Below are 12,570 nucleotides of genomic sequence, written 5' to 3' on the forward strand. Positions count from 1 at the left end.
TTGACTGTGGTTTGAGACAGCTCTCGCACATTTGGCATCAGGTAGTGAGTAGGCTTTTGCAGGGTCAGACTGAGCTTGGTATGCCCTTTGTAGTGTCTTGCTTTGATGTGTGTCGCAGAGGAGGGATGCGTCATGTACAGTTATTTGTTTTCCTTTCCAGCGAATTGGTACAACGGCATTGTTTGCTGTACAGCTTCAGATTGAAGGTCTGAATCAACTACATCGATGGAGTTACATGTAGGCCATTCCGGGAATGGACAGCAAGCTTCCCTCCTTAATGGACATTGGGCAGTCTTGTGGACTTTAGCAAATGGTTACCCATGTGTCTGGATAAGGGAACATACTTTGAAATGAATTAAAATATAAGAAATAACCTCAGCGAAAAATTACTTAAACTTACATAGATTTAATAGCACAGTTTTAGACCATTCACTCCAATTGTTCTCCGGTAGTGCTTATGATCCACACGAAGCTCCTTCCACCCAACTTCATCTAACTCTATCAGCATATCCTTCAAATCCTTCCTCTCTCATGTACATCTTCAGCCTCCCCTTAAATGCAACTATGCTGTTCGCTTCAAATACTCTGTGTGGCAGTAAGTTGAAGGTATACAGGAAAATATCCACGTGATCTCGCAAAACAACGGGGTTCCAGAACGAACACGCGACAAGAGACATCTTGTGTTTGTCCATCACTGTAACTGTTAGCACTGCGAGCTAGACTCTGTTCATGAGCTCATTCGCTCTTTCTCATAAAGGATGACATGAACCTTGTCATTCATGTGAAAATGACTGATGTAATAATACTGGGCGGCCTGCTGGTTGCACTGTCCAGGGAGAGTATAAATACTCGGGCATGCGCCCAGCTTGTGCAGGACATTCTTTAACAGGAGCAAGTGAAGGACCCAACTAGATCTCCATGTCGAAAAACAGTTGATTAAAGCCTTGTTTAACACTCAGACCGAGTGCCTAATAGTTATCTGACGTCAAAGGACATGTGTTCAACTTCAGCAACCATGAGTTCATCATTTAGTTCTACAAGAAAAACAGCAAGGCATTATATAGAGGCTTGCACTTCTTAAACCGTCCTAAGGTGCTTCACAGGAGCGTTATCAAACAAAAATTGACACCGAGCCACATGAGGTGATATTAGGACAGGTGATCAAAAATCTTGGTCAAATAGATAGGTTATAAAGAGCGTCTTCAAGGGGGTAAGTGTGGTAGAGAGGCGGAGAGGGTTAGGCAGGGAATTCCAGAGCTTAGGGCCCAGGCAGCTGAAGGCACGGCCACCAATGGTGGAGCGATTAAAATCAGGGATGCTCAAGAGGCCAGAATAAGAGGAGCGCAGATATCTCGGGGGGTTGTGGGGCTGAAGCAGATTACAAAGGTACATACAGGCGAGGCAATTGAGGGATTCGAAAACAAGGATGAGAATTTTTAATTCGAGGTGTTGCTTAAGCGGGAGCCAATGTAGGTCAGCGAGCATAGAGGTGAACGGGACTTGGTGCGAATCAGGAGACAGGCCGAAGGACCTCAAGTTTACAGAGGGTAGAACGTGGCAGGCTGGCCAGCAGTGTGTTGGAATAATCACATCTAGAGGTAACAGAGTTTATCGCTTCTTCCTGTTATTCAGTAAGCAACATCCACATAAATATTAACATTAAAATTCGGTCTTTGTGATGAACGTTTAGAACCCGGAAGCTGATTCTGTTATAGTCATCGGCCTAGAAATTCATTAAGGCGCCGACAGCTTTGCGGCCAGTTATCGCCCAAAGAAGGCTTCTGCACCAATAGAGGAGTTTGCGCTGATATTCAGCGCAGTGGTAATGGCGGCGGTAGCCGGTAGCGCTGCGCTGACACTGATGACGTCATCGGTGTGCGCAGTGCCCCGGTTCCGCCCCGCTACCTGCCCGACCCCCATATTGAGTTGCGGCCGCCTCTTCTGCAGCGGCCGCAAACAGCGATTGGAAAACGGGGCCGTCCTGCATCGTTACTGGGGCGCTTTAAGGTGGAGGTGCGGCCGGCCGTTTTATCGGCGGCCGCCTGCCCGCACCTCCTTCCCTGGCCTCCTCCTCCCCCCCCCTCGGCATTGCCGGCTGCTTTCTGCGAGGCTGGCACTTCTCCGTGGTGCCGGGCTCATTTGCCGGCACAATCCAGCGGCGATCTCCCCGTTGCAGGCACCTCCCCCTTAAGAGAAGGAGGAGGCCTGAAGTACCGCAGCCTGCCGCTCCGCAGCGGGTGGCGCAGCGGCACCTACAGCGCTGAAATTCAGCTTCAGCGCCCCAAGCGGGGGCGGGCACACCCTGGAATAGCGCCCGGTTCCAACTTGGGGCGCAAAAACTGAATTTCTGACGGTCGCAACTGGCTCCGCGCCCAGCGCTAACTTTTGGGCGCTAGCCAGCTGGCGGGGCCATAGTGAATTTCTAGGCCATAGAGTCATAGAGTTATACAGCACAGAAAGAGGCGCTTCGGCCCATCGTGTCCGCGCTGGCCATCAAGCCCTGTCTATTCTAATCCCACTTTACAGCACTTCGTCCGTAGCCTTGTATGCTATGGCATTTCAAGTGCTCATCTAAATGCTTCTTGAATGTTGTGAGGGTTCCTGCCTCTACCACCCTTTCAGGCAGTGAGTTCCAGATTCCAACCACCCTCTGGGGGAAAAAGATTTTCCTCGAATCCCCTCTAAACCTCCTGCCCCTTAACTTGAAACTATGCCCTCTGGTTATTGACCCCTCTACTAAGGGGAAAAGTTCCTTTCTATCTACCCTATCTATGCCCCTCATAATTTTGGTCACCTCAATCAGGTCTCCCCTCAGCCTTCTCTGCTCTAAGGAAAACAACCCCAGCCTGTCCAGTCTCTCTTCATAGCTGAAGCGCTCCAGCCCAGGTAACATCCTGGTGAATCTCCTCTGTACCCTCTCCAATGCAATCACATCCTTCCTATAGTGTGGCGACCAGAACTGCACACAGTATTCCAGCTGTGGCCTAACTAGCGTTTTGTACAGCTCCATCATAATCTCCCTGCTCTTATATTCTATGCCTCGTCTAATGAAGGCAAGTATCCCATATGCCTTTTTAACCACCTTATCTACTTGTCCTGCTGCCTTCAGTGATCTATGTACAGTACTTGCACACCAAGGTCCATCTGATCCTCTCTCCTTCCTAGGGTCCTACCATTCATCGTGTATTCCCTTGCCTTGTTAGTCCTCGCAAAATGCATCACCTCACACTTTTCAAAGTTGTATTCCATTGCCACAGTTCTGCCCATCTAACCAACTGGTCTATATCACCCTGTAGCCTGAGGCTTCCCTCCTCGCTATTTATCACTCCATCAATTTTTTGTCATCTGTGAACTGACTGATCATACCTCCTACGTTCATATATAAACCATTGGTGTACACAACAAACAACAAAGGAACAAGCACCGATCCCTGTGGCACATCACCGGATCACTGGACAGAAACTTCCAGTCACAAAAACAACCTTCGGCCATCACCCTCTGCCCCCTGCCACTAAGCCAATTTTGGATCCAATGTGCCAAATTGTCCTGGATCCCATGGGTCCTTACCTTCTTGAACAGGCTCCCATGTGGGAGTTTGGCAAAAGCCTTACTGAAGTCCCTGTAGACTACATCAACTGCACTACCCTCATCCACACACCTAGACAACCTCTCGAAAAATTCAATCAAATTGGTTAGACATGTTCTCCCCCTGACAAAGCCATGATTAATCCTGATTAATCCTTGCCTCTCCAAGTGGAGACTAATTCAGTCCCTCAAAATTGTTTCCAATAATTTCCCTACCACTGATGTTTGGGTCACTGGCCTGTAATTCCCTGGTTTATCCCTACTACCCTTCTTGAACAATGGTACTACGTTAGCTGCTCTCGAGTCCTCTGGCACCTCCCCTGTGGCCAGGAAGGTTCTGAAAATTTGTGTCAGAGCCCCTGCAATCTCCTGCCTTGCCTCACACAGCAGCCTGGGTTACATCTCGTCTGGGGCTGGAGATGTATCCACTTTTAAGCCCGCTAAAATCGCTAGCACCTCCTCCCTCTCAATAGAGGAATAGGGGAAGTGCAAAGAGACCTGGGTGTCCTTGTGCACCAGTCGCTGAAGGTAAGCATGCAGGTGCAGCAGGCAGTTAAGAAGCCAAATGGTATGTTGGCCTTCGCAGCAAGAGGGTTCGAGTACAAGAACAAGGATGTCTTGCTGCAGTTGTACAGGGCCTTGTTGAGACCGCACCTTGAGTATTGTGTGCAGTTTTGGTCTCCATACCTGAGGATGGACGTTCTTGCTATGGAAGGAGTGCAGCAAAGATTCACCAGGCTGATACCTGGGATGGCAGGAATGAAGTATGAGGAGTGATTGTGTCGATTGGGCTTATACTTACTGGAGTTTAGAAGATTGAGAGGGGATCTCATCGAAACCTATAAAATTCCGTCAGGCCTGGACAGACTGGATGCAGGAAGGATGTTTCTGATGGCCGGGGAGTCCAGAACCAGGGATCATTGTCTAAGGATAAGGGGTAAGCCATTTAGGACTGAAATGAGGAGGAATTTCTTCACCCAGAGAGTGGTGAACCTGTGGAATTCTTTGCCACAGAGGGCGGTGGAGGCCAGTTCATTAAGTATATTCAAGAACGAGTTGGATATATTTCTTAAGGCTAAAGGGATCAAGGGATATGGGGAGAAGGCAGGGACAGGGTACTGAATTTGGGTGATCAGCTATGATCTCATTGAATGGCAGAGCAGGCTCGAAGGGCCGAATGGCCTACTCCTACTCCTATCTTCTATGTTTCTATGTTTCTTTACTAATTTGTTCAAGTATATCACAATGCCCCTGCCTAATTTATATGCATACATCGTCCTTCTCCATAGTGAACACAGATGCAAAATATATCATTTAAAACCTCACCTACATCTTCCGACTCTACACACAGATTTCCACTTTGGTCCCTAATGGATCCTACTCTTTCCCTTATTATACTCTTGCCCTTAATATGCTTATAAAACACCTTGGGATATTCCATTATTTTGCCCGCCAGTGTTTTTTCATGCCCCCTCTTCACTCTGCTAATTTATTTTTAAGGACCCCCCTGCACTTTCTATACTCCTCTAGGGCTTCCACTGTTTTTAGTCCTTCGTATCTGCCACAAGCCTCCCTTTCTTTCCTAATCCAGAAATTATGCACATCTTAACTTAGAAACAATAAACCTGATACAGAATTTACTCTAAATCAAAGGTAATTTATTTGTGAAATTTTGAGACATGGCACACAGCTGAGATTATATATATGAATTCACGTTCAAATTTACATCCATAGAAACAATTCACAATAAATTCAATTTATTTAGCAACTGTCAGGGTCCCACAGAATGACTGATTACTGCCAATTAAAATGATTATGAAATGTGTTCACTGTAGTACCGTGGGGAAACGTGGCTGCCAATTTCCTCACAGCAAGGTCCCATAAACAGCAATGAGATAAATGATTCGATGATCTGTTTGAGGGCTGTGTGTTAACTGATCAATGTCACCAGAACAGCTGGGGAGAAATGCCCTGCGCTTCTTTAACTAGTGCAGTGGGATCTGTTACCTCCTTGTGAGAGAGTGAACAGGACTTTAGTTCACCTCTCATCTGGAAGACAGCATCTCACAAAGTGCATCCCTCAAGTGCCAGGCTACATTATGTGCACAAGTGTGAGCCAGAGTTCTAGCAATGAGCCCAGGCTGACACTTCAGCGCAACGTTGAGGTTATCGTGGATCAGAATAATAAGCTCAGGCCAGTATCAATACAATCGTGCAAACTATTGAGTTCAACCGCTTGAAGACATATTAGTTAAACTCTAATTACAAAGTGCATAACAACATGAATTGTTCCTGGGATGAGACAGGAATGAGGATCTGAAAGGCAGAAGCAAGAAATGAAAGCAGTCAATTGAACCTTAATGCTGCAGATTTTCAGTGTTTCTGAGATTGTTGTTCACTACAAGAGTATAGTTACGGTAGAGTTTCTCAGAAAACGCATCAATGAATTGGCGGAGATGAGGCATATCATAAGCACCAGTCCACCCTGATAGCCCAAGTACACTCCAATCTTCCTGGGCTTCACATTTAGCTTGAGGCTGAAGAATGTGCCCCTAGTTCATTTGTATTCCTTATCCACAACAATCAGTAATCAGTCTGAAAGAAAGACTTACATTTATATCGCGCCTTTCAGGACCACCCGACATCTCAATGCACTTTAAAGCCAATAAAGTACTTTTGGAGTGTAGTCACTGTTGTAATGTTTGAAACGCGGCAGTCAATTTTTGCAGAGCAAGCTCCCACAAACAGCAATGTGATAATGACCAGATAATGTTTTTTTGTGATGTGAATTGAAGGATAAACATTGGTCAGGACACCGGGAAAAACTGCCCAGCTCTTCTTTGAAGTGAGGCTTGAACCCACAACCTTCTGACCCAGAGGCGAATGTGCTACCAACTGAGCCACACCTGACACTGTGGTGTCTGCACTGACTGCACTGTTCCTACCTCATACACCATCCGTTCAAAGGACTTTAAAGCCAATTCAGCATTCCTCTGTGCAGTTTTTTCCAACTTCACCAACAGGTTTTACTTTCTTGCCGTGGATCCCTCAGAAATCAGAATAAAAAGACATCAATGCCCCATCTTCGGGGTGTCAGAGTGTTCCTTCCTTTACTTTCCAAGTCTGACTTTGATCAGGTTCTTTGATAGTAAGAAATAACCATTCCTTTTGATAAGATCCGAAGCCAAAGAGGTTCGAGCTGGGCTGATGCTGTGTCATTTGATTCCACACCATTAACTGTACACTTCCTGTGAATATCACCCGTGACTCATTGCCTTCCGCTAATTATCCTTTCTTATCAATTTTATTAATCTTCCCCTTCAAATAAGCATTTCTGTTCAACGTTTCAGCCTATCTTGTTCCATTTGTCTCAGAGATATTGCCAATTCTTGTTCAGTAGACGTTCATTCTCTTGACTCTCTTGAATATTTGCTTCCATTATTTCTATTATCTGCCCATCACATTTCTTGGACTATAGCAAAATACTGTAGATGCTGGAAATCCTAAATAACAACAGAAAATGTGGAAAAACTCAGCAGGCCAGGCAACATCCGTGGAGAGAAAATAGAGTCAACGTTTCGGGTCAAAACCCTTTGTCAAGACTAAAGAAGCACAGGAAATGAAATAGGTTAAGCGGCCAGGCTGGGAGAGAACAAAAGAAAAGTGAAGAGACATTAAGAGGTATTCAAAATGAGACGAGATGGTGATAGGACTAGTGGAGACAAAAGACGGCTCTAGATTAGGTGTGAAATGCGCTGGCAGAATGGGAGACAGCTGCTATGTGGGAGAGAGAAAAAAAAAGAAAGGGGGGGAAGGGCCAAAACAAAGGTGCGGATAAAAAATATAAGTAAAAATGTAATAGGGGCCGAGGTTATGATCTGAAATTGTTGAACTCGATATTGAGTCCAGAAGGCTGTAAAGTGCCTAATCAGAGGATGAGGTGCTGTTCCTCGAGTTTACGGTGAGCTTCCATGGAACAATGCAAGAGGCCAAGGACGGTGAGGTCCGAGTGGGAATGGAGCGGTGAATTAAAATGACAGGCGACTGGAAGCTCGGGGTCACCCTTACGGACTGAGCAGAGGTGTTCCGCAAAGCCGTCACCCAATCTGCGTTTGGTCTCCCCAATATAGAGGAGATCACATCGTGAGCAGCGAGTACAGTATACTAGATTGCAAGAAGTACAAGTAAATCGCTGTTTAACCTGGAAGGGATGTTTGGGGCCCTAGACACATTTCTAGGACTCTTTCGTTAACATTTGCTCTACTTTCATTGAGAATATGACGTATTTAGACATATCCGAATGTAATTTGGGCCTGCAGTCTGCTGGACTATTCCCTAACCTGTAAAAGTTTATGTGTCTGTTCCTGTCCTACTTCTGTTTCTTGAGTAATTGATTCCTCCTGTGTGGGAGCATCCGAGGAAGGTTTTATGTGATCCTCGCAGATCTCAATAGCCAATTAATCAGGAGGAATCGCTGGGTCCTCTGGCTCAGCTCATCTCTCCCACCAAGGCGCTTCACACAGATCAATTTCTACTTCACAGAAATTGTCCTGTTCTTCCTGATTCTCCTACATATTCTGCTAAAATAAGTGTAAAGTGTTCAGTGCGGATTTGTCGCTGTAACCTATATATTAGAGAGGGAATAGCATCAAAACAGACATAGCAGTCCTTTAAAAGAAATATAGTAGCAAATTACCTGTGCTGCAGGCAAGCAATCTCTTCTGCAAAGGTTTAAAAAAACACCCTTGAATTAGATATTCAATCCAGGGACATAATGACCATGTTCTGTCTGTTGTGGCGGTCTGGAGACAACGTTTTTTCCAATGTTTCTTTTCCTGCATAAAAAAACAAACATATAATGACATTGGATTGACTTGGTAGAATTGAGGATGATTGATGCAAGTTGTATCACTAACAGTGGAACTCCTGTAACATTGCTGAGTGGGACATCTGGGGTCAGGGAGACTGCCAGAACACTCTCTATCAGGTTCCTGCCCACCTGTCCCTCTAGAGAAGTATAATAACAAAATTTACGGGTAACACCACATTGGTTATTGTAATTAAAACATAGGAGGCCCACAACATATGGAGGAAGTTATTAATAAACAAGCAGATTCGGCGTGTAATTGGCAAATAACGTTCTATATATGTACATAGAAGTGTAAGTGGCAAGTTTAGGAAGAACGCATCAGGAGGCTACATACTCCATGGAAAATAAGTGCCTAAATGGGGTAGAGGAGCAGTGGAATCTGGGGGTACTCGTATATAAATCACTAAAAGTAGCGAAGCAGGTAAATAAGCCCATTAAAACCAAATAGACCATTTTGGTTAATTTCTACAAGGAGAGAATTGAAAATCAGGGAAGACCTTGAGTATTGTGTGCAGTCTGGTCGCCTTATCTGAGGAAGGATGTTCTTGCCTTGGAGGGAGTGCAGCGAAGATTCACCAGGCTGATACCTGGGATGGCGGGAATGACGTATGAGGAGAGATTGGGTCGATTGGGCTTGTACTCGCTGGAGTTTAGAAGAATGAGAGGGGATCTCATTGAAACTTATAAAATTCTAACAGGACTAGACAGACTAGATGCAGGAAGCTTGTTCCCGATGGCCGGGGAGTCCAGAACCAAGGGTCACATTCTAAGGATAAGGGGTAAGCCACTTAGGATAGAGATGAGGAGGAATTTCTTCACCCAGAGAGTGGTGTACCTGCAGAATTCTCTACCACAGAAGGCATTTGAGGGCAATTCATTAAATATATTCAAGAAGGATTTGGATACATTTCTTAACGCTAAAGGAATCTAGGGATATGGGGAGAAAGCAGGGACAGGGTAGTGAATTTGAATGATCAGCCATGATCTCATTGAATGGCGGAGCAGGCTCGAGGGGCCGAATGGCCTACTCCTGCTCCTATCTTCTATGTTTCTATGTTAACATTGTATTGCACCATGGTTAGAGTACACTTGGAATACTGTGAACAGTTCCGGTCTCCATATTATAAAATGCATATAGAGGTATGGAGAAGCTGCAAAAAATATTTACTAGAATCATACCAGAATTGAGAGGTTATACCTAGCAGGAATGATTGAGCATGCAGTGTCTCTTTTATCTGGATAAGAAAAGACTGAGGGTTGAGAAGTTTTGCTAATATTGTGTTGAACCTGGGTTAGACCATGCTTAGAATACAGTGAACAGTTCTGGTCTCCATATTATAAAAAGGATATAGAGGCGCGGAGCAGGTAAAAATGAATTAATAGAATTATATCAGAACAGGAGTGTTTTAACTATCAGGAATGATTGAGCGGGCAGGGGTCTTTTTTCGAGAAGGGAGAACACTAGGGTTTGACCTGATAGAGGACTTTGACATTATGAAATGGGTTGATAGGTTAGCTGTAGAGAACATGTTTGCACTTACAGATGAGACCAGAACTATGGGCATGGATATAAGATAGTCACTGATATATCCAAAAAGCAATTCAGGTGAAACTTCTTAATCAAGAGAGTGGTTAAAATGTGGAACTCGCAAGCGGAAGTAGTTATTGAGACCAGCAGCATAATTGAATTTACAGAGACCATAGATAAATGCATGAGGGAGTAAGGCATGGAAGGATATGCTGATGGGGTTGATGAAGAAGGGTGGAATGAGGTTCGTGCGGAGCATAAACACCGGCATGGACCTGTTGGGCGGACTGACCTGATTCAGTGCTGTAAATACTATGAAATACTACATGACTGGATATGTGGTGTTATCTGGTAGGCTCTGTATTAGGTATAACGATGTAGGAAAGCCCTTTTCAGGTAATTCTACAGAATAACAAAACATATTAGAGAAATCTAACATTTGCAATTCTATTTAATGCCTTACCTTTGCGTGGGTTAACATTCACGAAATGCTCAACAATGAATATCACCATCACGATGACCACGAAGGCACTGAGGCAGAGTCGGACTAAGGGCACCGTGTGATATTGTTCTGTGGAAGAAGCAACGAGCATTGATAGTTCATTGTGTGCAAGTCTTAAATTAGTAATTAACGCTTCCAAATTCAACTGAAATTGAACGTGAACCCTCGCTTTACTATTTACACAAAGACATTGTTCACACCTGCTGGCAGTTCCTCTACTGCAACAAGAAAAATACAGTAATGACTATTCTGCCCTTGCAGCGCGTTCCTATGCAGAGCTAGACAGGTAGCTAACAACTTGATATCTTCCCATAAAAATCACAAGGCTTGACTTTTCTTGTAAACTTTACTGAAAGATTCTTATTGTGAAACTGAAATACAATACAGAAGTGGAAGCACACATTAGTATACAAGCACATAACTGATATGCATACACCAATTTAGGTATGCCTGAGCAACACAGTACATTTGGCATGTAACTCACCAAACACGTGGAAACACAGCTTACTGTGAATATGCATTTAGCAAACTGGAAGGCATTCTCTTTAAATTAGCCCTGTACATAGTGCATCAAAATACAGCTTCAGGTTAACCAGCTAGACAGAGAGCGAGCACTTCACGGCTAGCTGTGTAAGTTTGCTTGCAAAGAAAAGTTACAAACTGAACATTTTCTGCAAAATAAAATGTACACTAATCATCTATAACATTCTCAAGTACTTACAGACAAATAGTGTCCAAGGCTGGAGCGTGACAACAATATAACTTCCCAGACCATGTGTGGCTGCAGGCCTGTGATATACAGTAGTTTACTTTACTGCACTTTACTGTGCCTTACTGCACTTTACTGTGCTTTACAGCACTTTACTGTGCTTTACGGCACTTTACTGCGCTTTACTGCAGTTGCTAGGTACCAAATATCCACTAGTTGGCGGCACACAATGGGAATCGAGTCAAATTACTCAAACCCCTGAAGTAACTGGAAAACTAACATGCATTCCTAAAGAAAGGCAGCACACTCCCCGCTTGGTACAATTCCATTGTACCACTACAGATACAAAATAAACCTAAAGAAAACGTCCTTTGGCTGCAAACATACTCAGAATCCTTTCTCTAGGTTTCTTCAGAAAGGAGGACTACGATCTCTGAGACTGGCCTCAGAAACACTTTGGCAGTACCCTCCTTGACAATCTTCACCTCCACCTTGCGGACCCTCTTGTCCCTGCTCGGCAGAGTTTTGACAACCAGTCCCACTGGCCATTCATTTCTGTGTGCTTGGCTGTCTTTCAGCAAGACAACATCTCCCACTTTGACATTTAGCTTGTCTTCTGTCCATTTCCTACGGATCTGTAGGGAGGACAACTACTCTCCTCTCCATCTCTTCCCAAAATTGTCTGCAAGACACTGGACTTGCTTCCACTGCTTTATGCAGCTCAGCCATGTCGAAGTTTCCAGAGGGGGCTAAAATAGCACTCATCTTTTGAGTCAGGAGCATCGCTGGGGTGAGGACTACAGGCATGTCTGGGTCGGTGGACACCAGCACCAGGGGTCTTGCATTCATGATGGCCATGACTTCAGCCATGAGTGTGCACAAGACGTCGTGTGTGAGATGAGTGGATCCCGTCTGAAGCAGCATAGCATCCAAAATACGCCTGGCAACACCGATGAGACTCTCCCATGAACCACCCATGTGGGATGAATGCAGGGGGTTAAGCATCCGCGTGCATCCTTTCTTTTGGAGGTAGCTTCTTACCGCTGCATCATCCGTGTGGATGTCCAACTCCTTACAGGCACCCACAAAGTTAGTCCCTTTGTCGGAGCGGAGAAGTTTGGCTGGACCACGGATTGAGAAAAACCTCCTCAGGGCATTGATGGTTAAGAAAATTTTGTTGTCCATGGATAGTGCTGGCTTGTCATCATCCTTGGACCTTTCAAACACTGAGCATCCTAGGCTGTCTGTGCTCACACTGAGGCCTGCCTCTTCCTCACAGGCAGCGGAGGTTGGCCTATGATGCTACGTCATGCCATCGTAGTCTTCCTTTACTTGGATCCTGTTTGGGCATGGGCTGAGACAGGATGTGCGACCAT

At 45.0% G+C, this 12,570-nt stretch overlaps 1 protein-coding gene across 1 annotated transcript in view; it reads right to left on the reverse strand.

The window, feature by feature from the left end:
- Positions 1-8,293: 8,293 nt before the first annotated feature.
- LOC147084924 (uncharacterized) overlaps positions 8,294-12,570 on the reverse strand; it is an 85,204-nt gene continuing 80,927 nt past the window's right edge. The window contains exons 4-5 of the mRNA XM_085979374.1: positions 10,447-10,554; positions 8,294-8,420 (exon numbers count right to left, since the gene is read on the reverse strand). Coding sequence (XP_085835500.1) covers positions 8,344-8,420; positions 10,447-10,554 — 185 coding nt within the window. The 3' untranslated portion in view covers positions 8,294-8,343. The remainder of the gene's footprint in view (positions 8,421-10,446; positions 10,555-12,570) is intronic.

Source organism: Somniosus microcephalus, unplaced genomic scaffold (assembly GCF_052327205.1).
Source record: "Somniosus microcephalus isolate GS21.2 unplaced genomic scaffold, FLI_Smic_1.0 unresolved_chr9, whole genome shotgun sequence".
In the NCBI taxonomy this organism is placed as follows: domain Eukaryota; kingdom Metazoa; phylum Chordata; class Chondrichthyes; order Squaliformes; family Somniosidae; genus Somniosus; species Somniosus microcephalus.